Source organism: Orbicella faveolata, unplaced genomic scaffold (assembly GCF_042242905.1).
Source record: "Orbicella faveolata isolate gen_17 unplaced genomic scaffold, um_ofav_v1 contig_48, whole genome shotgun sequence".
In the NCBI taxonomy this organism is placed as follows: domain Eukaryota; kingdom Metazoa; phylum Cnidaria; class Anthozoa; order Scleractinia; family Merulinidae; genus Orbicella; species Orbicella faveolata.
The window spans coordinates 272,714-298,911 of NW_028301578.1; the positions used below are offsets into that span (position 1 = coordinate 272,714).

Below are 26,198 nucleotides of genomic sequence, written 5' to 3' on the forward strand. Positions count from 1 at the left end.
CGGTTTGCGCATCTGGAAAAGTTTGGCCTAAATTTTCCAAGATCGTCGTTTGAAATCTGTGTTAACCTTCTCCATTCAGAACTGCCACTGGCCAAAGAACATTTTATTATAGGACAGCTACCATCTGGAACTCATTGGACCTTAATTTAAAACCCAGTAGAACTATTTCAATTTTTAAAAAAGCATTGAAACGTAAATTAATTGTAGAGTTTTTAAATTCGTGATTATCTAAATTAGAGTGTAATATTATTAATTTTAGTATATTAGTATTTAATTGTAGTAATTGTAGTATTGTACCATATTGTCTTCAAAAAACCCCCTTGGGGAAAGATAATAAAGGATGTATGTATGTATGTAGGTAGGTAGGTAGGTAGGTAGGTAGGTAGGTAGGTAGGTAGGTAGGTAGGTAGGTAGGTAGGTAGGTAGGTAGGTAGGTAGGTAGGTAGGTAGGTAGGTAGGTAGGTAGGTAGGTAGGTAGGTAGGTAGGTAGGTAGGTAGGTAGGTAGGTAGGTAGGTAGGTAGGTAGGTATCCTTAACCATCCTTGTACCTTTATGGGTTATTAGTATCTCTTTTGTGTATTTCTACCTTAGTCTTATTTTCAGAGATTTGATTTATTTCCACATTTGTACAGGTAGAATGGGCTTGCACACGCTTTCAAATGTAATATAATTTTTCTTTTGTTAATTACTCTGTAGTGTACTTTTGTGACTTTCTTTTACTTGACTCCTGCACAGGTTTTCTGATTGGTGGACCTGCTAATCTGATAAGTTCTGCCATATCAGCGGATCTTGGAAGACAGGTAACAAAACATTACTGCATTCATCATTCTGGATGACCTTTCTACAGGATATTCTCTTTACCTTTTTGTTAGCTAGGGGACTTTCTCAGTCTAAATTTTTATAACATTTATGCCTAGAAAAACAAAAGGAAAATTGTCAGAACTATCAGAAATATCATTAATTGATGTCACAGGATGAAGTTGTTCCTTGTTCATAAAGTGTCTGAACAGTCGTTGTTGTTACTTCCTACTAATGTAAAACTTGTGTCTTTTTTTTGGGCAGAGTGTTCTCAGCGCAAACAGTGAAGCATTAGCTACTGTAACAGGGATTGTGGATGGTACAGGAAGTGTTGGGGCTGCTATAGGACAGGTAGGAATGAACCTTAGCTACTGTATCAGGGATTGTGGATGGTACAAGATGTGTTGGGGCTGCTATAGGACAGGTAAGAATGAACCTTATCTACTGTAACAAGGATTGTGGATGGTACAGAAAGTGTTGGGGGCTGCTATAGGACAGGTAAGAATGAACCTTAGCCACTGTAACAGGGATTGTGGATGGTACAGAAAGTGTTGGGGACTGGTATAGGACAGGTAAGAAAGAACCTTAGCTACTGTATCAGGGGTTGCCGATGGACAGAACAGTGGGCTGTTATCGGACAGCAGCAAATGTACTGTAGCTGCTGTAGTAGGGATTGGAGATGCTATAAGGCGTGTAAGAATTAACCTGTAGTGCAGCAACAGGAGTCGCATATGGTGAGGACAGTGAATCTGCTGTAACAAAACCTAAGAATACACAATAGCTACTGTGTCTTGGATTGTGGATGGTTTTGGAGTACATGGCACATATCTTTTAATGACTTTTAGCTTTTAATTTTAAGTTACCTTTGGCGAGGCCGTGCTTGTCATACATTGTTGCTGAAAGATAAACGTCAATACCAAAAAAAGCAATTTCAATGCTGTCGGTTTCTGCAGACGTTGACAGTTGACCCAGGGCGTTTCCTTTCACCAACTATATCTGGTGATAGACACCTCTAATTTGTAAATAGTCAGCCACTGCCACAGCAAGAACTGTACAAAACCACAACCAGTACCTTGTGATCTAATGGACTGGTCAATGTCGTTATGATTGTAACATGTTTTGTCTCATTTCAGTTTCTTGTCCCTGAAATAAATACACACAGTGGGTGGAAGCCTGTGTTTTACTTTTTGATGGTGATGGTAAGGAGTGCTTTCTTGTCTGTTGATCGATAGAATTTAACAGAATGAAACGCAATATTAAAGAGCTTTCCGCCTAGTGTGAAGCCATATTCCTCGACTCACACATATTGTGCATGTATCTTATTGAGAGAGCTCCAGGACCATACTGGGAGAATATCGACCCGTGGTCTTGACGGCGAGGTCCGTACAAAAACTGCGGAGGGTTGATATTCTCCCAGTACGGTCCCGAGCAAGCTTGGATAATAAGAAATTTATTACACCATGTTGTTTACAAAACACGTTTCAAAAATGCCACGATCATGAATATCACGGACTGTAAAAACATCGCTTCCGAAGTTAACCAAACAGAAGGGAAAGAGAGCTGGAAGAAAAAGTAAAAGATTCTTTACGTGAAAGCAAGTTCCTTCAAAAACTTTAGCCATAAAAGTACAAGAAAATATTTAAGAGTGATCGTAACGCGGGATCTTTCGGGACAACGCCCGTCCAATATTTAGAGAATATTGAGTAGTCTGATTTGTTGAAATTAGGTTTTGGCCCTCTGAACTGACTTAGTCGTGTAATAAAAAATATATTTCATGTAGAAAATACAACTGCAGCGTATATTGGAATAGATCGTTTTCACTGTCACGCAATAAAAAAAATAAATCAAAAACCATCCATTGGAAAAAGCTATGAAATTATGATGTTGTAGAAGACAGCTAAATAAGACACTTCTCCAAGTTTTAGGCCTGTGCGTTTCCCCAAACTTCAGATATTCGTCGAAATGTTTCATCGATGTTTACAGAGCCCAGTATGAAAACGCCATGTTGGTGTACCTCCGTGGTACACCAATATGGCGGCCGGAAAATAGTGTAAACATCTGGAACTTACTCTGGCTATCTAGGCGACTGATTATCAGTACTGATCAAACAAGCATTTACTTAAGCACTTTTCCTAATGCTCTAACTTCTAAAAAGGCTCAAAATCATGAGATAAGTATATATTTTTCGACAAACTCGATCATAGCCTTGTGTCACGCACCTCCACAACCCTGAAATTCAAAATGCTCTGGATTCCAAACGAAGCACGCTATTGAGCTGTAAAATTGTAAACAGATACAAATATACCGCCTCTTATGCCTGATGAGGATAAAAACTTTGGTGGCTCTTTAATTTTGGATTTTAGAAAGTGATGACGTCACGTGAAAACGATCTATTGTCTGTTTCAGTTACCGTTCCGTCCAGAATTTTCTACTTTGCTATTTCGACCAAAGCGATTTTCAACTCTGTCTTGTTTTCATACCTATGGTTGTACATTGATTTACCTTAAATTTAATTAGAGTCACAGGTAATGTAATCTTGGTTCATTATTGCCCATGCAATTCACCTTGAGCTCTTAGTTTTAATATATTAATTGTATTTGATTTTGCCGTCTCCTCTCTTCTGTTTAGATATTTTGTACCTTACTTCTGACTGTTGTTCTTCTTATTATTCTTCTTATTATTATTTCAGACTTTCTTGAGTTTTATTTGTCTCCTTGTACCAATTGTGATCAAGTGTGTAAGGTAAACTATCCTTGTTGTGAATTTGTTCAGTGCAGTGAGACTTCATTCTCTGCCATTCAGTATGAAATAATTTTAACTTTCTATTCACTGACCAGTTTGAGTTGCCTCCTGAGTACAGCAGGCCAGTTCCTATTCCCTTTCTGCTTTGTGATTTTCCTTCTTCAACTGTTTATGTCTCGGCATCCCGTTTTTTGATGAGCCATAGGTGCCCGAGCTGACTTAAGTTGTTTTTGCTCGTACAAGCGTCGTGACAAGTCCTTCCTTTTCTCATTACAACTTCACATGGCTGAATTTGATCTTGTGAAGATTGCGTTAGCAGACTGTGCGCGTAACAGGAAAACTTTGAGTGCCATTTATTTGTGCGGTAGTTAAATGAATCTGTTGTGAAGCTCGTGTTGAGAGAACTGGGGTACATTTTTGTTGGAATATATGAATAAAACTCTATGGGTTTGCTGTGATATTTGGCGGTTTTCTCTCAGACACCTTTTTTTAAGGATCATAGCGACTACTTGTGCAAACTGCACCTTGGTTTCATATTTACCATGTAGGCCAATCTCAAGCAATGCATTGTCAAGATCCGGCGGCTGCCATTCAGAAGATTCGATCGTTAACTTGTACGTTTCTTTCTCTGTTTTAGAGCACGGCGGGCACCATACTCCTACTATCAAGTGACAGTTGCCAATGATGCCCCAGAGTACCCCCCTGAAAGATACATTGACAACACCATATCAAGTAAGTCACATTGGTGCAAGTCTTGATTTGGTGTTTGTAAAGGTGATGGTTGTTAACTTTTGCACGTTGCGTGTTAATTTTGAACCAGCCCAGCATTATTTTTAGTTACGTGGACCTTCAGCTCATTATATGTTTACAATTGATACATACTAAGCAGGAAATGATAGAATAATGCAAAACGATTATTCGAATTGTCTTGATCTTCCAACAGCTACTCAACTGCAATGTACCATGTGAAGGTATTAAGGAGGGTACACAACTATTTTGATTGTCTAGGATAAAGATTTCACTCGGTTATCAGCTTTCGTTGGCTCAAGATTATTTGTTGGCTCTTTTGACCTTGTTAACATTTTTTGTCCCGTGTTTTATGTTCTTGCAGATTCCTGAATGACAAAAAAGTTGAATTTCATTGAGTTGGAGAATCGTAGTATTTTCATTTTCTCCAAGAAAGGGTGGTCGTTAATGTAGGCCTCACAGCGACATTACAAAGCACAGCTCTTGGTTGAGGAAATTTGCTAAATAACTTGATTCTGTCTCTTCGGTTTGTTGTTGAAATCTTTGCGTGTGAACATACAAGTGATAGCTCACGAACATGACTTTTCTGTTTTGTCATTTTTTATTGCTAACATTTTCCCCATTACATTTTTTAAACTATGTAGATTGTTTTACTTCAATACTCTTTCCTAGTGAAGGGTAAAAAGGGATATCGTTTTTGTTTAACCTTGGAATGAGAGATACCAATACCACCTGAAGTGGTCAACCAGTAGCCAAGACTTGACATGAGATAACAGAATTTTGCGTGTAGTTAAATTACTTAACAAACACTGCGAAGAATATCTTTAGGCGTAACAGGTTATAGCGAAACATCTTGTTGTAATGTACAATACTAAACTGGGAAAAAGCAATTGTTTGCAAAAAAAGATTTCGAACTGCCTCATTCTTTTCTTGTCCAGGAAAATTCAGTTGTAATTTTAAAATTCATTGATTGATTGAGGGAACTGCTTATTGACGTTGTTGCTGTTTTTAAAATCTTTCCATGGTTAAACAGTTTTAGTTCCTTTTTAGATTTAAGATTTTAAGATTAGTTTCATTTATGTGGTAGATACACACTTAATGATTTTCTTACACATATTTTCCCTGTATTTATTTTTTATTTTTTCAGTTGTTATTAGGTATACTGTGAATTTTCGAAAGTGTGCCTTGGTTAAATTAAGTATTGAGTCCTAGCACGAAACTTCTTTTAATAACCCTGTCACAGCGCTGTGAATGGTTAAAACCTGTGTGTTGTTGAGTGAAGAAATTGTTTCCATATTTACATTATAGAAAAGCTGCAAACACCTTTAAAAAAGAGTCCGCTCCATAGAAAACAATAAACCTAGGGCACATGTTTGAAAGCTGACGGCATACATTCCATCTAAACTTTTAATTTATGTTTGATAATTAATAATGGTAATAGGACTGAGTGGAGTCCAGTTCGGTCTGTAATCATACGAGTGATTAACAAAATCGGACGACCGCGAAGCGGGAGTCCGATTTGTTAATCACGAGTATGATTACAGACTGAATTGGACGACACGATGTCCTGTTGCCAATTAATCATAACAATTACAATTTCCCACAAAAGTAAAAGTTTCATTTGATAAAGAGCTTTTTATTGTTATTTTAAATATAATAATTATAAAATATGGAGAACAGCTCGCAAAATTGCTGTCAAGTCTCTTTCAAAACAGTCACCAGAGACTAAACCTCCACAATTTCACAAAGTCAGTCTCAGTCAGTGGTTACTTTTGTGACTGTAATCAATGTTGTGATTGGTGGATTTAGTGGAGAGGACGTAAAATGATTGGGTCATGTAACTGTCCGATTACAGGTGTCCGATTACAGCCAACTGTCCGATTACACTGTCCGATTACAACTTTGCAGATTAATTTGAGCAAAATACAGCAGTTTATGCACCAATCACATTTGAGGAAATTGTAATTGTTATGATTATACTGAAAATACATCTTTATTAATTTATTTCGTTTTTCAGTGTGTAGCCGTTACATTTCTATATACATTATGCGATATCAGACTTATTATATAATTTATTTTAGGAGGTATTAAAACTGTTGAGGGTTTTATTTGTAGTTTCTTTGCTTGAAATTAAACAGTAAATTTTTACAAGCCGATTACACCGTCAGTTACATCTAAGTGTGAACACGTCGTGATCTAATTAACAAATAGATTCCATGTTGCCGTGCGTCTGTTCAGTAATAGATCACAGATGACTTCAAAATGTGGTAAGAACAAATAAGTGACACACGAGGCGATAGCCGAGTGTGTCACTAATGTTCTTACCACATTTTGACGTCTTCTGTGATCTATTACTGAACAGACGCACGGCAACATGGAATCTATTTTTTACCCAGGCAGTGAGGCCTTGGTTTAAATTTCGGCTTCTCTTTTTTGCGTCACCTGTGCATGCGTACAGCACATGGAATTTACAGAAGTTGTCGTCGTGAAAAGTTAGCACGGATTCCATGATTTCTGGGGCGATGAAATCATATACAAACGAACACACCGTTCGAGATAGACCAACACTAAAGGACATTAAGCGTTTTCGGAACGGGTCGGTCTACAAGCCTTACGAGAGATCAATTTACAAGCGAACATTTTGAGTGAATTTATCAAGAATCATGTTATACCAAAGGAGCCGTCAACCGTAGCTATCAACTCTTCAACTTGATAAAAAGCATCTTCAGAAGCGTCATCGTATGATGGTGAACAAAGTAGAATCCCAGCACAAACTCAAGAACGTCTGAGCACCAAGAGCAGAAAGGTTAGAAAATTTGTTTACGAATATATCTGTCCGAGCACACCTTCGTTAAGTATAATAAAGATAAAGTCTCGAACTAAACGATATTTTCTCGTTATTTTCTTGTAACAGAGTTACGTGTCTTTACAAGAGTGAAACTCATGAAGCGAATTATTGTACATTTAAGCTGAAAGAAACTAATGTACATGTATGTTGACCCAAGCAAAACAATTCTTGGCTTGCACTGTCACGCAATCCTGACGCAATAAAAAATTTATTCGACAACCATTTAGTGGATTAAATCAAGAAATTGGGATGTTATGGGAGATTAATAAAGATGACACTTCGCTAATTTTTAAGTCGGTGCGTTTTCCCAAGCTCAGATATTCGTCGAAATATTTTGCACAAACTTACAGAGACCGGTACCTCCGCGGTACGCCAACATTGCGGCCGGAAAATAGTGTAAACATCTGGAGCCTACTTTGGCTATCTAGGCGACTGAAATGTTTGTACTGTACTGAACAAACAATTATTTACGTAAGCACTTTTCCTAGTACTTTAACTGCTGATTGGGTTGAAAATCACGACATAAGTATATGTTTTTCGGCAAACGCGTTCGTAGGTCTATGTCACGCACCGCCATAACTCGGAAATTCAAAATGTCTCGCAGGCTTGAGAAACGCAAATAGCAACGACAAAGGCTGAGGAAAATAGACTGAAACGTTATAGGCTGATATAAAGACCTGGACTCTTTTCACGCCCTAAAGACCTGCAAACGTGTAATAAGCTATTAATCGATTCCAAGAAATGCAATCAAAACCAGAAGAGCTTAAGCACATCGATTCGATTGAATTTCATACAACTTCAAATGTAGAACATTTAGCTCAATTGCAATATAGCTAGTGCTTCTCAGTATAACGACTGCCTGGGTACACGCAGCAAAGCGGCTAGTTTTATATAATAACGCAACAAACTACCACGGATAAAGCGCTTTTTTATTTCAAAATCTTTCAACATAACTCGAAAGCGGGCCTGTACGGGTCCGCAAATGATCCTAGGACCGCAAATGATTCCGGACCTCAAATGATCCCCAAATTGAACCGGAAATGATCCCCATATTGGACCGCAAATGATCCCGATAAAAAAAATAAGGAATGGCATGGATTTATATCAGAGGAAGGTGACAACATGTACAAGTATATATTTTTCAACAAACTCGATCGTAGCCTTTTGTCACGCAACCTCCATAACCCTGAAATTCAAAATGCCCTGGTTTCCAAACGAAGCACGCGAATTGTAAACAGATATAAATATACCGCCTCTTATGCCTGATGAAGATAAAAACACGTCACGTGAAGACGATCTATTGAATTATAAGTCTTAGATAAACACATTCTTGTAAACATTCTCGAAATCCCGGTGGCGATAGTATGAAACATCTATCAAACATCTAACTCGTCAAAACGAAGTGCAAGCCTTGCCCTTGCTTGGTTATGGAGCTGAACTTCATAGCTATAACTTGGAATTTTGACTTCTTAGAATACTCAAGTAGTCATTTCCGAGGAATTAAAGCCAAAATACGACCAAGGAAAAATTACAAAATAAATTTGTTCAAATTTCCAGTACTACACACTAGGGGTTTCACAGAGTGATGAAGCGTTGTAAGCTTGTGGGTCTACTCAGGTGACAGCGTCTTCCTTAAGAGCCAGTGCCCATAACTATGGACCAAACAACGGCACAAGTCGAAAAATCGATTTTGCTCATTTTTTGCCCATAAATTGGCCCTAGCTAGTAAACAAACGGACCATAGTTAGTTTCTGCTAATGCAGCCTTTTGAGGGAGAAATTTGCGAAAAACGATTTTTTTCCGATTGGGCTCAAAATCTACTTCCGGTTTTGCTGAATTTTTCGAATATTTGATTGCTTCGCGCTCCGCAGAACAGCTACTTGAGAATCTTTCAATGGTTTTCACATTCAGCTCAGGTCTTCATGGTATGACTGAGCGGAAAAAAAAATAAATCGAGGTTTCGTTTGAGCCCGAAACGAGATCGAACAGAAACGCAAAATATTACGATGTGTTTCAAACGAATTATAGCACTAAAATATCGCCATATTTTTCTATGGGCTATAACTTTAAATGCCATAAAAATACTTTCTACGGGTTAACTGTACACCCACCTGTTTGAAAATCAAAAAATATCTCTGGGCAAATGGTTTTAAGTCGCCCGCCTTGGCCTGTGCTTCTCATAAATTTTCCCTGAACCGCCGTGAGAATGTAAACAATTGCGTGACGCTGGCGATCATCCTGAATACATAATTCGTTTCCAACAAACCGCGGATGGCTGTCTTAGAACATTTGGGTGAAAAAAGAAAAACATAATGGACCACTTTTGACTTTAATATTTTGAAAGTCATCGCTTTGGAAATTTCGTTAATTAAAAACGCCAATTAAAAGCAATTTACTTGGAGTTCGGGTGTTACTGCTATGTCGTTTTAGGCTGTCGTTCTTTCTTTGATCATTTTAATTACAAGAACGAGTTCTAGAAAGAAAATCGTTCTAAGTTCATTTGTTAAGCGTAATGACAAGTTGATATTGTTGGTTTGTAGCCTTACGTGATCTGAAGGAACGCTACAGTGATTAAATTTGTATTTGCTGATTACGACGGATCGATTTTCGGTTAAACCTTTTTATTTGTACCAGCACATTTAGTGCCTTTTCTCCTGTTTAAGAGTCGGAAAAAGTAAAGTAAACAAATCCTAAAAGTTTAAATCATATATAAGAGGCATGGACAGTGCGAGTGTCTCGGTAAGCTGTTAATTTGAACAATTACTGTGCTGGACGCATTGCTTTCCAGGTTACGCACGTACTATACATATAGTTCATTGTGCGCGAATGTTTCTCTTTCAAACAACTGAAATGCTCAATGCTTTTTTTCTTTTTTTCTTCAGTCTTAAAACTTAAGGTTAGATTTAGGCTAAACCCTAAACTGTTTTGGCGGCCAACCTATTTTTGGTTAATTGCTTAATCAAATTATATATATATTTCATTGAAGTTCGCTCTTCTGTGACCGACTTCCGCGAACAAAACAAGATGGATGTTCGCTGTTCATTTAAGACTACAATCCTGGTCAAAAGTGTTGGGACAGTTACGGCAGATGACTTCACAGGGAGCCTCTCTTAAGACCAAAACCGCGCAAGCCCACCTACCCCGCTCCCCCCTGTCAATGTTGATAAAAATCTTGAAGAAAAAAAAAAATCCTTGATGATAGCTTCAGAATAGCCACGTTTCAAGAATTGTTCGCCTCCTAGAACAGTATTGTCGAACTAAAGAGACGATAAGATAGATATTCACGTCTTATTCCAATAATAGCGATTTTTTAGCAATCGCGTTTGGTTCCAACACGACTATCTAACCACTTTCTATTGTCCCTTTTTCCTTTTTTCCCACATCCGATCTAGTCTTCAGAATAGCTTCATTTTCATGCAACATTGCTAGCGGGGAGGGGGGTCAATTGTACTTGCTTCTATTCATCTTTTGTTCTAAAACGTTACGGACGTAGTTGAAATCGTGGGTCTTAGCGCGCATAAAGGGGAGGTGTCCCAACAACTTATGGCCAGGATTGTAGGTTTACACTAGAGGAAATTGTTCTGGATTCGTGATGAATCCGGAACGTTTTAGTGCCGGATTGATTTTGCCGTTTACACAAAAGTGGACGAATCCGAAATAAAAACTCCCCGGTTTGGTCGTGACTCCGGAGTTTTTGAATCCGGAATTTAAAGTGGGAACTTTGAATCCGAAAACTTTTGAATCCGGAGAGTTTTGTCGTGTAAACGATTTTCTCTCGAATCCGGATATTTTTTCGTCTGTGATCTTTTGAGTTTGCGGTGGAACGAAAATGGCGGATTATATGATCCAGTCGTAGTCGAGTCGTAGTCATATTGATGGCTATTTGATGGCGGTCGCTGGGCGATTACCTCGTGCTGTTTCAGGTGTAGGTAATCACTTTTATAATGGGTAATGCCATACTCCTCAGAAATCCAATTTATACTTTACTGCGCAGATGACGACGATGGCACGATCAAAAACCTCGACGGTTCTAGATATTAAGTAAAGACCAGAATAAATACCTGGAGGGACCTGACATGATGGATAACAGTACCGTGGTCAGCGAGTTGAAAGAAAGCTTCAGACTGTCTCAACCTACCCCTAGCCTTATTTTCGGAGGCATTTTGTTTCTCGTGGTCGAGGCAACAAACTGCTTGTTAACCATTCCATCATGAATGTTCCCGGAGTTATCGTCGTGTATAAACGGTTAAGAATCCGAATATCCTTTCACTGTAAACCTCTACTAATCTGAATACTCTAAAATTGATGAATCCAGGAACTTTTACGAATCCAAAAAAACTCCTTTAGTGTAAACCTAATCCTAGATCGACCACTGTAATGTTTACATGATTTGTCTACCAGTGATATGATCTGCAAATTTCGTGTAATTGATCAAACAACCAAAGTAGAAAAGATGGATTTTTTTCCCAGTATGATTGAAACTTAAACGCAATTTCTTCCTCGGCCAATTCAACTCAAGAAATTCCAGGTTTTCTAGCTTGAGCATATTGTGTAGGTACAATTTTCTACACAGCTAGAAGAGCTGAGATGCCGTCACGCAGTTAGTAGTTTATAGAAATTATGGTATTTCCACTTGACTTTATCTGTCATTTTCTCTTGTTTGTCAGTCAATGATTCAATTGCCATAAACCATAGAGGACTGGTTAAGTATATCTCTAAAACTGCCACTGTATTGTAAGTTATCAGTGAAATCTATAAAACAAACAAGTGTTAAAATCATTTCTCGGAGTACTGTAGTAACGTTCTTTATTAGGGATGTCGTGGGTGTTCCAATGCAAATGAAAAAACATATATATTTATACTAACTTAAACAAAAAAAAACATTTTCCATTATTTTATCCACACAACTTTTCAAAAATTGCTTTGATCGGATTGCTGGAAACGAATATTTTACTCGAGAGTGGCTCTCCGCGTCACGCAATTGTTTACATCCCAACGGCGAATTTTGGGCAAAATCTACGAGAAACACAGGCCAAGGCGGGCGACTTGAAACCATTTGCCCAGAGATATTTTTCGATATCCTAACAGGTGGGTGTATATTTAACCCGTAGAAAGTGTTTTTATGGTATTTAAAGTTGTAGCCCATAGAAAAATATGGCGATGTTTTTATGCAATAATTCTCCTGCGGCATACTGTAAAATTTTGCGTGTCAGTTTTATCTCTTTTCGGGCCCAAAACTAACTTTGATTTATTTCATTTTTCGCTCAGACATACTACGAAGACCTGAACTGAATATAAAATCTATTGAAAGATTCTCAAGTAGCTGTTCTGCGGAGCGCGAAGCAATCAAATATTCGGAAAATTCAGCAAAACCGGAAGTAGATTTTGAGCCCAGACGGGTCGAAATCGTATTTGGCGTATTTCTACCAAAGAAAGCTGTATTAGCAGAAACTAACTATGGTCCGTTTCTATTCTTACTAGGACCTATCTATGGACAAAATACAAGCGAAACCAATTTTTCGACTTGTGCCATTGATAGGCGATTTAGGTCCATTTTTATAGGCATTCACTCTTAATAGTTGCTTCATGGTTAGATTTTAGTTTAAAACTTTAGACGGGTGGCGTTAATGGCTGATAAAAGAGGGTGGTAAAGAGTATTTTTGTGACCCGTGATCGGCCCTTTTTATTTCCTGTGAAATGTGAAATAGCCATTTTTTCCCTCGTGAATCGTGATTTCCATAGTCACCGTGAACCGTGATTTTCCAAAACGTTCTCTTTTATTTTCCGTGAAGCGTGAAATGCCAATGTTGTAGTTTTCGTGAATTGTGAAAGGGCTACTTGATATTCCGTGAAACGTGATCTATACTCTCCTTTACCACCCTCATAAAATGTGATTTAACTATAACACCGAAATATCAATCTCTAACAAAGGAGGATATGTAGCGTATGTTGCACTGATCATAATTGTACTGAGAGTTGCAAAGAAATGAAAGCCAAGTCGTGTTTTGATGATTGAGTGGAGATATTCATAACATCGTAGGTAGCAACAAAATTTAGTCGAAAGTATGAAAAAAAAAAAAAGGCAAGTTGTAAGCCATTATAATTATAAGATGGCTTTAATAAAAACATCGGTATTCACGTACGCCAATTCCCTATCTACACCATCCTACCGTCCATGCCATTCCTTATTTTTTAGTCGGGATCATTTGCGGTCTCTATCGGGGATCATTTCCGGTCCGGGATCATTTGCGGCCCAATTTGGGGATCATTTGCGGTCCGGGATCATTTGCGGTCCGGGATCATTTGCGGTCCTGGGATCATTTGCGGACCCGTACAGGTCTTTGCCCACTTTGGCGAACACGAAAAAAGCCATTTGACGTAATCTGTTGTCTACACAAAATGAAGCAATCTCATTGGTTGCCATGTGTAGCAAAGTGTGATTGGTCCAGGAAAATCGCGCCACTGTCAAACTTGACTCGAGCGTCGCTTCTCATGGAATGAAAACTTGCAGCGAAAGCAGAATTGAGCTGCGAAATCTACAAATCTTAAAGAAAATGCTGGAAAAGTCAAGTCAGTTTTTGTCATCAGAGCAGCTCTGAGAGCCGGAAAGCTTGGACGTTGCCTTGAATATTGCAGGAGCTGAAAAATACGCTGGGAAAACTTGCGGTTGCGGCAGGGGCGGGCCCGCCCCTGGGTTGCGGTCAATCTGGAGGGGTAACCCGAAAACACTGACCCCCGGTCCGCGGACCACCTATGGACCGGTCCACGGACTACCCCTACGGATCCCTCTACGGACCACCCCCAAGTTAGAATGAAAAAACAAAAACAAAAACAAAAAAAAACAAAAGAAAGAAATATTTCAGTTATGGGTTGTCTAATAGATTGTGTCGGTTGAAATTTCAAACTTTACATTTTGCAAATTCAACGTTCTTGGGGTTCAAGCTCGGGCGCAAGTTGTATCATTGCACATTGCCATTTCCTTTGCTGTGGCCATACTGTATATGAAAGGCAGTGAAAGTCTCCAGGAAGCCTCCAGGAAGCCTCGGAATTTGTGCTCTTTCCCCTCCACCATTTTGTTCAGCCCATTCTCACGTGGATTCGTGAACTCGTTCCAGGCTTCACAATTTGCTCAGCGTAGTTACGGATACAAACAAGCTTGAACTACCTAAAAACTCATCTTCCATAGTCAGATGGGGCCACGAATGCAATGTAACAATTTTCCGTCTTTTCGCCATCGGCATCTCCTTACGCTGAATAAAGCTTATAGGCTTTTTTTTCGGGGGGGCGGGGGGAAGAAGGGTGTCAATTACATTTGCACAGTGTAATACTCGAAAATTCGCCGAGACGAGTAATCTATTAGACAACCCATGAGTGAAGTATTTATTTCTAATTTTTATTATATTTTTGGGGGTTGGCCCGTAGAGGGGGTCTGTAGGGGCAGTCCGTGGACCGGTCCATAGGTAGTCCGCGGACCCGGTCCGTAGTGGGGGTCCGCGGACCGGGGATCAGTGTTTTCGGGTTACCCCAATCTGGAGGCCATTCGATTCTAGTTTTGAATGAAAGGAGCGTTAATGACGGTGGAAATTTGTGTCCTCCGTGGTTGGTGATTCTCAAATCCGTTTGAAATAGTGTCGGAGATACCTTTTAGGTGCGATACAGTTGGCCGTGAGCTGTAGTGAGCTTTACTGTGCTCACTGCTGTGCCCTGAAACGGACTGGAACATTCGTATCGGAAAGCAAGGTTATGTGTTTACTTTAACTGATTTTAAGAAGTGATGTTTTGATGTGTCATTCCTGACATCAATCAGTGTTTCAACAATTATTTTGAGACTGAGAAAAGTTGAATTTTTTAAATAAATTAATCTCGCAAACATTTCGTTCATTGGGTTTGTTAAATTCGAGATAAGCCGCAATGGTTCTCGGCTTACCAAGACCAATTTTGTGCTTGGTTTAGTCTCGCTCTACTGTCACTGAGACTGCTCGAGTATTTTTTCTGAGTCATTTTCTAAGAAACGGCTTTATCTTTCTTCCTCCTGCTTGTCGTACCTGTTCAATGCCTCGGCAAGACTCGCTCTTCTCGGAAGACAATGAGAAACCAGAAACTGCAAGGGACCGCATACGTAAAACGCTGCCAACGTAGGATCTACAAGAGATCTGACCAGCCAAAAGAAATAATGACAAACAATAGACTGCAAGGCTGATACTACGTGAAAGACGTTTCGAGACACCAATATCACAAGAACCGATAGAGCAGGGTCGCAACTGTGGACAGCTGTTTTCGTCCAAGTTCACATATACAATGCTGGCAGCTGGTCTTTCCCGTAGGGTGGGAAGATTGTGCACCCGTGAAACGCTTCACGTCTCGTCCAAATCCCTTGTCGTTGAACGAGATATGGAAACCTGTGTGCTATATAAAAATCTTTTATTGACCAAGCCTGCTTGGTCAGTTTGGCTAAACATTGGCCGAAATATATTTTATACGGGAGCATTTTAGTATGGTAATTGTTTAGGTCACGTGAATAGACGTTTTAATGCGTGGCAACATTTGGAGAAACTTGGAGAAGTACAAAGAGACCAGCCCCCGCCTTTCCCCCCAACCAAGGGAATTATAAAAGCACAGGCTAGCTAAAAGCACAGGCGACCAAACTTAACTAGGGTTAAGTTTGGTCGCTGAAAGTCTGCATTCAAGCCAAGTGGCCAATTAGGCCCGAGCTTAGCCCGGTTTCTGTTGCACGAAGCGACTAGGAGTATTTCTACTTCCCCCTGGATGGGATGCCGGTCCATCGCAGGGTACCCATTTATGCAACTGGGTGGAGAGAGGCACTGTTAGATTAAAGTGTCTTGCCCAAGAACACAACCCAGTGTCCCGGCCAAGGCTCGAACCCGGACCGCTCGATCCGAAGACGAGCGCACTAACCATGAAGCCATCGTGCCTTCCGACACTGTTCTAAGTCCATGAAGAATGATAAGCATAATGTGTCTACATAAAACTCCTCTTCTTCAAACATATTGCATTATATCCTCGCTAGTGAGAATCAAATTGATGACGTCTTTCCCGCTTTTTGACGGTTTTTTGCGAAAACAGTCGGTTTGTCTATATCATAAAAAGAAAATAACATGGAGTCTTGAAGATGCGAGTTTTACTCGTGTTAAAAACAATATTTTACTCACTTGATACGCTCGTTCGTAAAATATTGTTTTTACCGCTTGGAAATAAATTCATATCTTCATGCCGTATTCTGCTGTATGTTTCATACAGACTATACATGTATATTTTGGGAGGCTTTTGAAAATGCTGAAAGTCGGCTATTAAGCAGGAGCGTAACATTAGGAAAAAACTCGAATTACAATTATTAAAGAGCGGTATTAAAAGCCACAGTGTAAATTGTCCTTGGAGAAGTTGAGAAAAGCTATCTGATGTTTTGAAATTTAAAAAATGTAAATGTAAATCTTATTTATATTTACGAAACTTAAAATACATCAAACGAGGTAAAACGTTAACATTAAGTCAGTCCAATTCCAAACTATTTAGACTGCCTTACTAATGCCTGACAACTAAAGCTCGACTCTATTTAAGGTCGTTTGATGAAGAATTTTTCCTTTCGCTCCAAATCTGGTCTAATTACCAGTATGTCGTAATAAGTAGTTTAAATTTTTTTACAGTAATGTAATGGTGACCTGACCATGGCCAGCTGTTTTGTAGCAGCAATCATTTTCCTGATTTGTTCCAGCGTTATAGGATCCTCCCCCTCCCCCGCAGGAATCACCTTTATTATCTCCACTGCTTCCACCAGAGTACCCTCCAGCGCCTCCACCACCACCTCCCAATCCATGCGCACCACCACCACCACCAAATCCTCCCATGACATTTCCATGGGCTCTTCCACCCACTCCTCCCCGGAGAAATCCCTTACCTCCCTCTCCACCATTTCCTTCGGTACCACCAAAATCAATTCCACTTCTTCCACTGGAGTAAAAGCCACCACCACCGCCACCTAAAAAAAGGAAAATAGACTCCATCCTGTATCTAATGAGGTATTATACTTTGAAAGCACGTTTTTGATACGTTTTAGAGTACTATTACCGTGTTATGATCTCTTTGTAACGTTTTATACAATTGAAAAATAACGTCATTGGTTCACAGTTGAATGTACAATAAATAAAGAAGTAGAAAAGAATGTAGAATTAGTGAATCTGAACTAATTATGGTAAAATAAAGACCAATGGAGTCTCGTGTTTGTTTTTATTATTCTTTTAGAATTGTTGATCTCCACTTACCGAAAATATTTTCACTATATTTTGATTACTCGTGCTCTCCCGGTATGGCGAAGCAACGTGACGTCACAAAAAAAATCCTCATCTTGCTTTTGTGACCAACAAGTTTGATTCGGGCAAAGCCCCTCCTTCCCCCTCCCCCCCACCCACTCAACAAATTTTTACCCTTGCATTCCTTTGTTAATATTTTGACTTTGCTTTGAAAGGTTAGGTTAGATGATAATACTTATCCTCAGATTAATCAAAATATTAAACGTTAGAGAGGATGTAAAGCAATAAAATATTGGAAACAGAGCTGACGTTTTCGACTACCGGAGAATTCCGAAAGTAACGGACCCCATTTTCGAATTTAGCAGGCAAAAGGGGCTGTTACTTACAGGTAGCCGTAACTTTCGGATGGTTAAAAAACGTTTGTACGGTAACCGTCGTTTCAGACAAAGCGGGCGCGTAACACACGAATTTAAAAGTTCCGTTTATGTATGTTCCTAACTACCCACATAATCAAAGCAGCCTGTATCAACAAAAAAGGCCCTAAACGTTGGTACTGTAGGCCAAAAGTATAATGGTCGCAATATATCGCAGTACGACTGATTACACTACAGTACATCATTTGAGTCTGCTGCTAGACAAATACGGTTTGTAATCATAGTTCAAGAAAATTCAGTTAAGTGCGAAATAAAATCGCAAATAACTCTTCAAGTTGTTCAGTCAGTCCTGCAGTCAGGCTGCCCCATCTGCATTGCGCTTAAGAACAGAGACTTTCTCCTTTGGTGTCTTCTTTAAAGGGACGGTGCTTTCGGAATTCCACGGTATTTTACCCTAATACATGACTAGATGGATTATAAGGAGTAAAAGTGTTTAACGTTATCTTTTAATGAGTTCAACGATAAGATTCCTGTTGAAACTGATGTTGCTTAAGTAAAATTAATGACATAATATTTTCTTACCTGAATAATACCGACCATCAGAAGTTTTTGCTCCATGTCCATTGCTCCCCCCTGACCATGACTTGTACCCAGGGTTCCCTGTTGTGCTCGTGCTGGCATCACACCCTGGATGTCTTGAGCGTACCTTTGATACACCTCCACCACCTCCAGCTATTATCAAAGGCGAGTTGCTTCCTCTCACTACAAAGGTTCCACCACCGCCACCAGAACTAATCTGATTATTGTTGATTCCTCCTTCTTGACCAACCAGTATTTGAATGATTTCACTTTTAGAGAGGCTGAAAGTTCCGCTCATTCTTGCACCTCTGCCGCGGTACTGAGCACTCTTTTCAGCGCTATCGTACCCCCCTGCTGCTCCTACTGCTTCTATTCTGTAATCACGAGTGTACGGCACAGTCCACTGTTGAATACCGCTAGACAGTGTAACTTGACCGTCATGATGCTGACCTGTGTAGTGACTCCCAAGTGTTGTTGGACCATTTCTTCCACTCGCACCGAGATTTGTAAAGATCGCACTGAAAGCTAAGTAATAAAGGGAGCAAAGTATGAAGATATGATTGATCATCACAGTTATACACACAACTTAAGCAGTTGTGAAATTAAAACCTGAAAAAAATTCAGGTCTGAACGGGACTCGAACCCATGACCTCTGCGGTGCTGGTGCAGCACTCTACCAACTGAGCTATTAAGCCAACTGGGAGCTGGTCATATTGTGATCATGAGTTCGTAATATACCCGTAGATGATGAAGAATGCAAATGAACATATGAAAGATCATATAATTGAACTGCGGAGAAAGATCTGTAGATATGATTGATCATCGCAGTTATACACACTAGTTAAGCAGTTGTGAAATTAAAGCCTGAAGGCTTTAATTTCACAACTGCTTAAGTTGTGTATATAACCGAGATTATCAATCAATCATATCTTCATATCTTTCTCCGCAGTTGAAATATATAATCTTTCATAGCTGCGGATCCACTCGGCTATCGCCTCGTGGATCCACAGCTACTTTGACAGTGTTATGACGAAATTCATGATTAATAACAGGACAGACGCATGAAAAACTGACCTAAATTTCTTTAAATGGTCTTAAATTGTGGAGGCTGTCGCAATAGTTAAGACAAAATATTTGCTGTACAAAAAAGTAGTGGGTATTCTTAGCTTTCAGTGGAATATATATTTAGATACCCCTAGCTCTTCATAAAAGTCCTCGCAAAATGAGCCAACCAGGTATCAGCTGTACCATTAAGGTTACGACCGACCATATCCTCAAGTCTCTGAGTAACTTTAACCTGCGAACGGGCTGCTTTTCCACATTCGTACTTGTACATCACGACTGTTCATTGGGGGGAAGAATTCGCGGTCTGAGGTTGACATTACAGATAATTTAAAATATTAAAAACTGAGTCACTGGATAATGCAATTCGAGAGTTTTCATTGGCTTAGCCATCATGGGCTATGAGCCATTATACCATGCTCTACAAATATGGTAATCGTACGTGTGAATTTTTGGGGCGTTTTTATTTTTATTTTAGTCTATTTTTCTATATTTTAGGGGCGTTTTTAACAAAACAATTATTCCACTCGTGCTTGTTGGCTATCTACCATCTCATATCCAACGCGCGCTCGTGGAATAATGTTTTAAAATATGTAGGTATGTCTTGGTCACCGGTAACGTAGGTTATTTTGCACTCCTGAACAGATGTGCTTCCTTATCGTTATCAATTTCGTCATCAGCAATCTGGGCAACAGGCACAAAATGGACAGACGCCATTACAAATGCCTTCGCGGCTTAGGCTGAAACGAGAAACGTCAACCCAAGTGCACTGAACCCTGTTGTTTGAAAAAACTGTTCTAGACGACATATATCTCTCTGGACTATAAAAAAAGAAATGGCAATGCAGCTCATTGATCAAGCAAAAAATAACCTCTTCACGGTCAAATTAATTGATGGTTCAGTCCAGAGTTAAGTTGCTATTTTCCAGCTGGCCGATTTACTTCGGTACAGAATACTTCATTATCGTTATCAATTTCGTTATCATTTAACAAATGAATCAGTTGTGCTCAAATAGATGGAAACGAAATTTATAGTTACCAGCACAATTGATGCCATCTCCGCCAAATCCGTCCTTGCAGCTACAGTTGAAGGATCCTTCAGTGTTTTTACAGATTGCATGGAGGCTGCAGTTGTCTGTTTTGATGGCACACTCGTTGATATCTAAACAAACAAAAGTAACGTGAACTGAAGTTAAGTAGGTCTTATTTGCAACTCTACGCAAAATACTTCTTTATCATTATCATTTTCGTCATGATTTTAACAAATGACAGTATTTAGAAATTTATCAAAAAGAAGTTTATAGTTACCAGTACAAATGATGCCATCTCCACTAAATCCATCCTTGCAGCTACAGTTGAAGGATCCCTCAGTGTTTTTACAGATTGCATGGAGGCTGCAGTTGTCTGTTTTGATGGCACACTCGTTGATATCTGAACAAAGATAATGAATTACTTGGGCAACTGGGAAATAAACAATGAACTCTGGACCCAGCCTCAGATATCAGTTAAAACCGATGCAGAACTATTAGCAAACAAGCAACATTTTTGTAACGCAGATTCGTCCACGCTGCTTACACAGAAGGTGATTCTGAAAGTCCTGAAACAAATTTCAAGTCATCAATTTTAACTATTCGGGTTATATGCGTCTTGCAAAGTAAGTCCTAATTATCTTCATGAAACATTTATAGTGTTCATAAAGTTTGCGTGAATCAGCAAACGCAGTAATATTAGTCGTTAGTTCTGTTAGCCTCACCTTCTTCGCATTGTTCCCCAGTGTAACCAGACTGGCATTCACAGAGATACTGTTTGTCCGTATATCCGTCCAGGCAAATTGAATCATGAAGACATGGGTTACTGAAGCACGGGTTCTGATAAGAATAAAGTACTCCCATTCAGTTTGTTAATTCTTTTTCAGAAGTGTTTTTACATCTATGCCTAAAATTTACGTGCGTTTCTGGGGTCAAAATTAAAAAAAAAACACGAAAATATATCTTATGTTCAGATTAATGTCTTCACCTCAGTGCCTATGTACAGAGAGCCTTCCCTCTTTTTAAGATCTTCAGGGTGTTTCATATGGTCTGAATCGCTAAGTTCGCAGATAAACTTCTCGTGAGTTGGTGGACCGATGTTGACGGATACACACACGGGGTCCATTATACATCGATGAGTACAGGCACTATGCACTGATGGTCCCACATGAATGGAAAGATCAAATTTTTTTATGACGTGAAATTGAAGAGCATATCCATCAATCTTGGTGGAGAATTTCAGACGACGGCAGAGACCTGCAAATAATAAGGAAGACATTCATAACGATTTTCCATTTGATTGTCGTAAAACCATAAAACCAAAATGTCGTCGATGCCATGCAAGGCGCAGGAAAACGCGTGCGAGCGAGCCACGATTGGTTTTTGGTTTTACTTTTTACTTTACGAATTTGTTGACAAAGTATATTGGCGCGAATTTTTTAAGCCACTCGCGCAGCGCATTTAGGCAAGACCAGAGCAGTGGCTGATTACTGCTCTAATGAGAGTAACGGTTAAATGAAACCTTATTTCGATTCAGTACTACTTTTTTTTTTTAAAAAAAAAAATTAGAGGTTATTTAGGGCACAGTTGTGAAAACCGACGGCTTTTGGTCATGCCCCCGACAAGTAAATGATATGTTCCTCTAGGCTTGTAACTTCAATGTTTATCCACTGTTTAATTGAGCATTTGCATTTTTCAGTGTACATATTGTTTGAGTTTTGCCGGCTTTTGTCGAGCGCGCAGGGCGGTAGGTCAGAACACAGCAGTACTCGAAAACTATACAATGCAGTAAATGCGATACGATCAAAACCGATTAAAAATCTTCATAACAAGAAAAATAAGAAATGCCCTCGTTTACGTTTCCAAGGAAATTTTTCATTTTTGGAGCTAACGGTGGCTCAAAACGGTTTCCAGCACTTAGATTTTGGTGGGTTATTATAACCAATCTTTTATCACTCAATGCTACAATCATGGTACCAAGAAAACTGCCCAATCAGTGGTGAATACGTTGTTAGCATTTTCGTGACACATTGAGTTACCATAGCAACATAATGACCTGCTAAAAACACCCTTAATTACAGCTTTAAGGGCTTATAATTAATGGCATGGTGAAATTTATTTATATTATCAAATTGTAATAAGCAGAATAAGACGCAACTTTTGGCAAATTTAAAGTGGTACCATGATCAAATTTTTACGCCTTGATTTTTTAGGTGTATCACAAAGAATACCATGAAAGAATAAAAATGCTGTTTACCGTTTGCAAATACTGCATTAGTTCCGAAGATATTTAAGTTTGAAAAATGTGTAAAATATGCAAATGAGATGACTGATGATGTCATACACTCAACCCAATATTATATCAAGTATATAAATAGAGCTATCTTGGCCAATTTGCAACACGGATCATTGAAACTTGGTAGGCTAATAGTTCTACAGGAAACACGTTTACGGTTATATAAAATTCTGTTCCCATGGCAACTCACTCTTTTCCAGTCCCCACCCACTTGATTTCAATATGTTAGTGATTTTCAGCTCGAAAAACGTTAAACGAAGCGAGGAACTCGAGCTAATAGATATATATGCTTGCTGGATCATGCATATGAGGCACCATTAGCAAATATCAAAATGGAATGCCAAAGGTGGGCAGAAAAGCCTTTAATATTGGGGAGGTCTGGAACCCAGTATGTTGCCATGGTAACAAAACTGTTAAGTTCGTATTGCTGAGCACATTAAGTAGAATCTTACTTCATCATATTTGATCAAAATTTGGTTGAGTGTATGACATCATCACTAAGCCAATCTGCATATTTTAAAAACTTAAATATCTCTGGAACGAAAAGAGATATTTGAAAATAGTAAACAGCATTTTTCTTCTCATACAGACTACTTGTTTATGTTTTAAAATGGCTTAGATAGGAAAGATGCGATTTTCGTCATAGTACCACTTAAAAAAAAAAACATTCTGTACACAGGGTTTAGAGCCACCTTACATTTTCAAAACTTTAAGGTGGCTCTGAACTCTATGCACAGATTTTTTCAAACTTTGCTAAAAGTTGCGTCTTATCATGCTTATTAAAGTTTGATAATTTAAAAAAGTTTGACCGTGCCGTTTTTGAATTATAAGCCCTAAAGCTGTAATTAAGTGTGGTTTAACAGGTCATACTGTTGCTACGTCATATGTTGTCTTAATGTCTCCTAATAATGCCAGCTGTCGTAAATTGTAATAACACCTTGCCGTGTTTTCTAACTAGCCTTCAATTAAGGGTTTACAGTTTTCGAGAAAGTTTGTTTTTCATCAAATAACAGTTGAAGATGTCGCGCTCAAAAGCTATTTTAGTGCTAAGCGGCGTACGAAACAGTTCATATGTTTTCTTTTTCAGCGGAAGCAACATTTGGTTATAGCAGTACGCATAACTCTTTTCAATTCTTTTGTGCCTAAAATCCTAGGCAAGTAAATTTGTCGCCCCGTCGTCCGTGTGCTAAAATTTAATTTAATCGACTCCAGTGGCATGCAATTGGGTATAAAAAACGTTTCGAAAAACTTTGCCAAAAGTTGCTTCTTATCATACTTATTAAAATTTGATAATATAAAAAAAATTCACCGTGCCGTGTTTGAATTATAAGCCCCTAAAGCTGTAATTAAGTGTGTTTTTAGCAGGTCATACTGTTCTTATGGTAACCTATTTCGTCACGAAAATGATAACAACGTGTTCCCCAATGATTAGGCAGTTTTTTGATACCATGATTGTAGCATCAAGTGTGGTTATAACGATCCGTAAAAATGTAAGTGCTGGAAACTGTTTTGAGGCACCTCAAATAACCTTCCGGGGCCAGGTTTTTCGAAAGCCGGTTAACGCTAACCCAGAATTTAAAGCTAACCGAAGTATTAATTTTTCTTGTATAAAAATGTTTTCCACTGCGTACGTTTAGTGTACTTTGACATTGTTCAGGCTAAAAACTGAAAGAAAACAAAAGAAACAGAAAACCTTACCGAAAAGGTCCAAAACTGAAAGAAAAATTTCCGCTAATCCTGTGTTAGCTTAATTTAAACTTGTCCGGGTGGTTCCAGGCGTTGATATGACTTCTACAGTTCATTAGAGCAGGTGTTTTAGTATTAAGCGAGCTAGGTTTCTTGACAGCTATTTCTCTTGTCATATAGTGTCTTAACTCATTGCTCCTGACGACCCTGCGTTAATTCTGCTTGTTCTTGCCTTGTCATCTTCGCCCGACTACTGGCTACTGTTTGAGAAAGGGGCCCTCTACACAACATTATTATTGATTAATGAAATAAAGCATAACTCATCAGAATGCTTTGAAACAATGTTAAGGGCTTCTGGAATTCTATACAGAAAACTGTAAGTTGCAGCAGAACGGGTTACAACACTGAAATACTTAAAACTAAAACTATTATACATTAACCGTGCAAAACGAATGCTTGGTCTTTTTGCAAAGCTCGACAAATTTGTTTATATTTTATTTCGTTTTTTGTTTCTGGGGACTCATTATATGAATTTTCTTTATTAAAAACTTACTTGAAAAACTTACTATCCAAAATCGGTAGCATATAAAATTATGATTTTAATGAAAAAGAGACCGTTAGGTAATACAAGTTAACGGACAGAATACATTTAAAGCTATTTGTGGAAATGTCGGTTTGTTTGATAAACGTCCCGTTGAATTCTGAATAATTATGAAAATGCTTCCTCTTGTTAAGATACCTCGATTAAATGCGAGCAACCATCATTTAAATTCATTTTTCGCTCTTGCCAAAGTAATGTAATCTAAAGCGGAGAGCTAAAACAAATCTGGTTTTTTCACTTTTTTTAGAATAAAGATCATTCGCCAAACAAAAAACGAAAACGAACACGACTTTCAGTTTTTTTTATTTGGAATTTTGAGGGACTTGGGAACGCTTCTATAGAAACAAACTCTTAATATGCCAAAATTTTCTTTCTTAAATTCTAATTCCCTTAAAAATACCGGATGTGAGAGTATATCTGGTAGCCGCGCGATAAAAAATAAGCACATTGATGAGCATAGAGAACATTTTTCGAACTCACCCTCCGAAAGCGCTGAATAACATTGATGAGGTATCATTGAAATCCATAACACCAACACAAACAGCACAGAAAAACTCATGGTTACTCCGCGCTGGACGTTTTTAGTTCTATCGTCTCAAAGGCAATTCAAGAAGGAAGTTGTCTTGCTAACACCTGTAATGTGTGGAGGAGGCGAGAGCCGACTGCATCTGCGAGCAGTGTTGTGACACTTCGGCTTGCAGACGGTATGCCCCGTCGGAAGTTATAGGCAATACCGATTGTTACTTGTAGAAGCTTTGTTTTAATACACCTATCGCAGATTGTAATGTTACGTCATATGTTGTCTTAATGTCTCCTAATAATGCCAGCTGTCGTAAATTGTAATAACACTTTGCCGTGTTTTCTAAGTAGCCTTCAATTTTTGGCGTGGGTCGAACGTGGCAAATTTTTGCTAGAATTTGTTTACTTTGCGGCCAAAATCTGTCATCGGGGGACATTGCCAAGTGCGATCCCAACTTTTCCAGTTGGCAAAAACTTCGAAAATCGGCCAAAACATCAAAGACACCGTAGTGCTTGGGGGGTGGGGCAGGCAGATTTCAGAAAACTCTAGCTGAAGAGTCTATCTTTTTGTCGAGGGTCGAGGGTCGAGGGTCGAGGGTCGAGGGTCGAGGGTCGAGGGTCGAGGGTCGAGGGTAATTTTTTTTTTCTGAGCTT

The 26,198-nt window shown here is 38.9% G+C and overlaps 3 protein-coding genes across 5 annotated transcripts in view; 1 reads left to right on the plus strand and 2 right to left on the minus strand.

The window, feature by feature from the left end:
- The window catches only part of LOC110068948 (sugar phosphate exchanger 3-like), a 37,003-nt gene extending 30,560 nt beyond the window's left edge, over positions 1-6,443 (plus strand). For all 3 annotated transcript variants that reach the window (XM_089280761.1, XM_089280762.1, XM_089280763.1), the window contains 6 exons: positions 736-800; positions 1,063-1,149; positions 1,932-1,997; positions 3,488-3,540; positions 4,178-4,272; positions 4,652-6,443. In XM_089280761.1, coding sequence (XP_089136887.1) covers positions 736-800; positions 1,063-1,149; positions 1,932-1,997; positions 3,488-3,540; positions 4,178-4,272; positions 4,652-4,659 — 374 coding nt within the window. In that variant the 3' untranslated portion in view covers positions 4,660-6,443. The remainder of the gene's footprint in view (positions 1-735; positions 801-1,062; positions 1,150-1,931; positions 1,998-3,487; positions 3,541-4,177; positions 4,273-4,651) is intronic.
- Positions 6,444-16,252: 9,809 nt separating this feature from the next.
- Positions 16,253-18,927, minus strand: LOC110069571 (uncharacterized). The gene is made up of 2 exons (XM_020777096.2): positions 18,357-18,927; positions 16,253-17,129 (listed from the first exon to the last, which is right to left on the minus strand). The coding sequence occupies exons 1-2, from the start codon at positions 18,919-18,921 to the stop codon at positions 16,792-16,794; spliced, it is 903 nt and encodes a 300-aa protein (XP_020632755.2). The 5' UTR covers positions 18,922-18,927; the 3' UTR covers positions 16,253-16,791.
- A 1,485-nt stretch (positions 18,928-20,412) lies between these two features.
- LOC149095800 (venom prothrombin activator pseutarin-C catalytic subunit-like) lies at positions 20,413-21,695 on the minus strand. Its single transcript, XM_089281230.1, has 4 exons — positions 21,431-21,695; positions 21,168-21,282; positions 20,723-20,845; positions 20,413-20,576 (listed from the first exon to the last, which is right to left on the minus strand). The coding sequence occupies exons 1-4, from the start codon at positions 21,566-21,568 to the stop codon at positions 20,413-20,415; spliced, it is 540 nt and encodes a 179-aa protein (XP_089137356.1). The 5' UTR covers positions 21,569-21,695.
- Positions 21,696-26,198: the final 4,503 nt, after the last annotated feature.

Excerpts from the sequence above, each read along its gene's own strand:
- LOC110069571 (XM_020777096.2), bottom strand. The coding sequence starts at position 18,921 with ATGATCAATCATATCTTCATACTTTGCTCCCTTTATTACTTAGCTTTC. Across the intron at positions 17,130-18,356 it reads TGATGGTCGGTATTATTCAG|GTGGCGGTGGTGGTGGCTTT; the intron begins GTAAGAAAATAT and ends TCCTTTTTTTAG.
- LOC149095800 (XM_089281230.1), bottom strand. The coding sequence starts at position 21,568 with ATGGACCCCGTGTGTGTATCCGTCAACATCGGTCCACCAACTCACGAG. Across the intron at positions 21,283-21,430 it reads CTCTGTACATAGGCACTGAG|AACCCGTGCTTCAGTAACCC; the intron begins GTGAAGACATTA and ends TATTCTTATCAG. Across the intron at positions 20,846-21,167 it reads TGGGGAACAATGCGAAGAAG|ATATCAACGAGTGTGCCATC; the intron begins GTGAGGCTAACA and ends ATCTTTGTTCAG.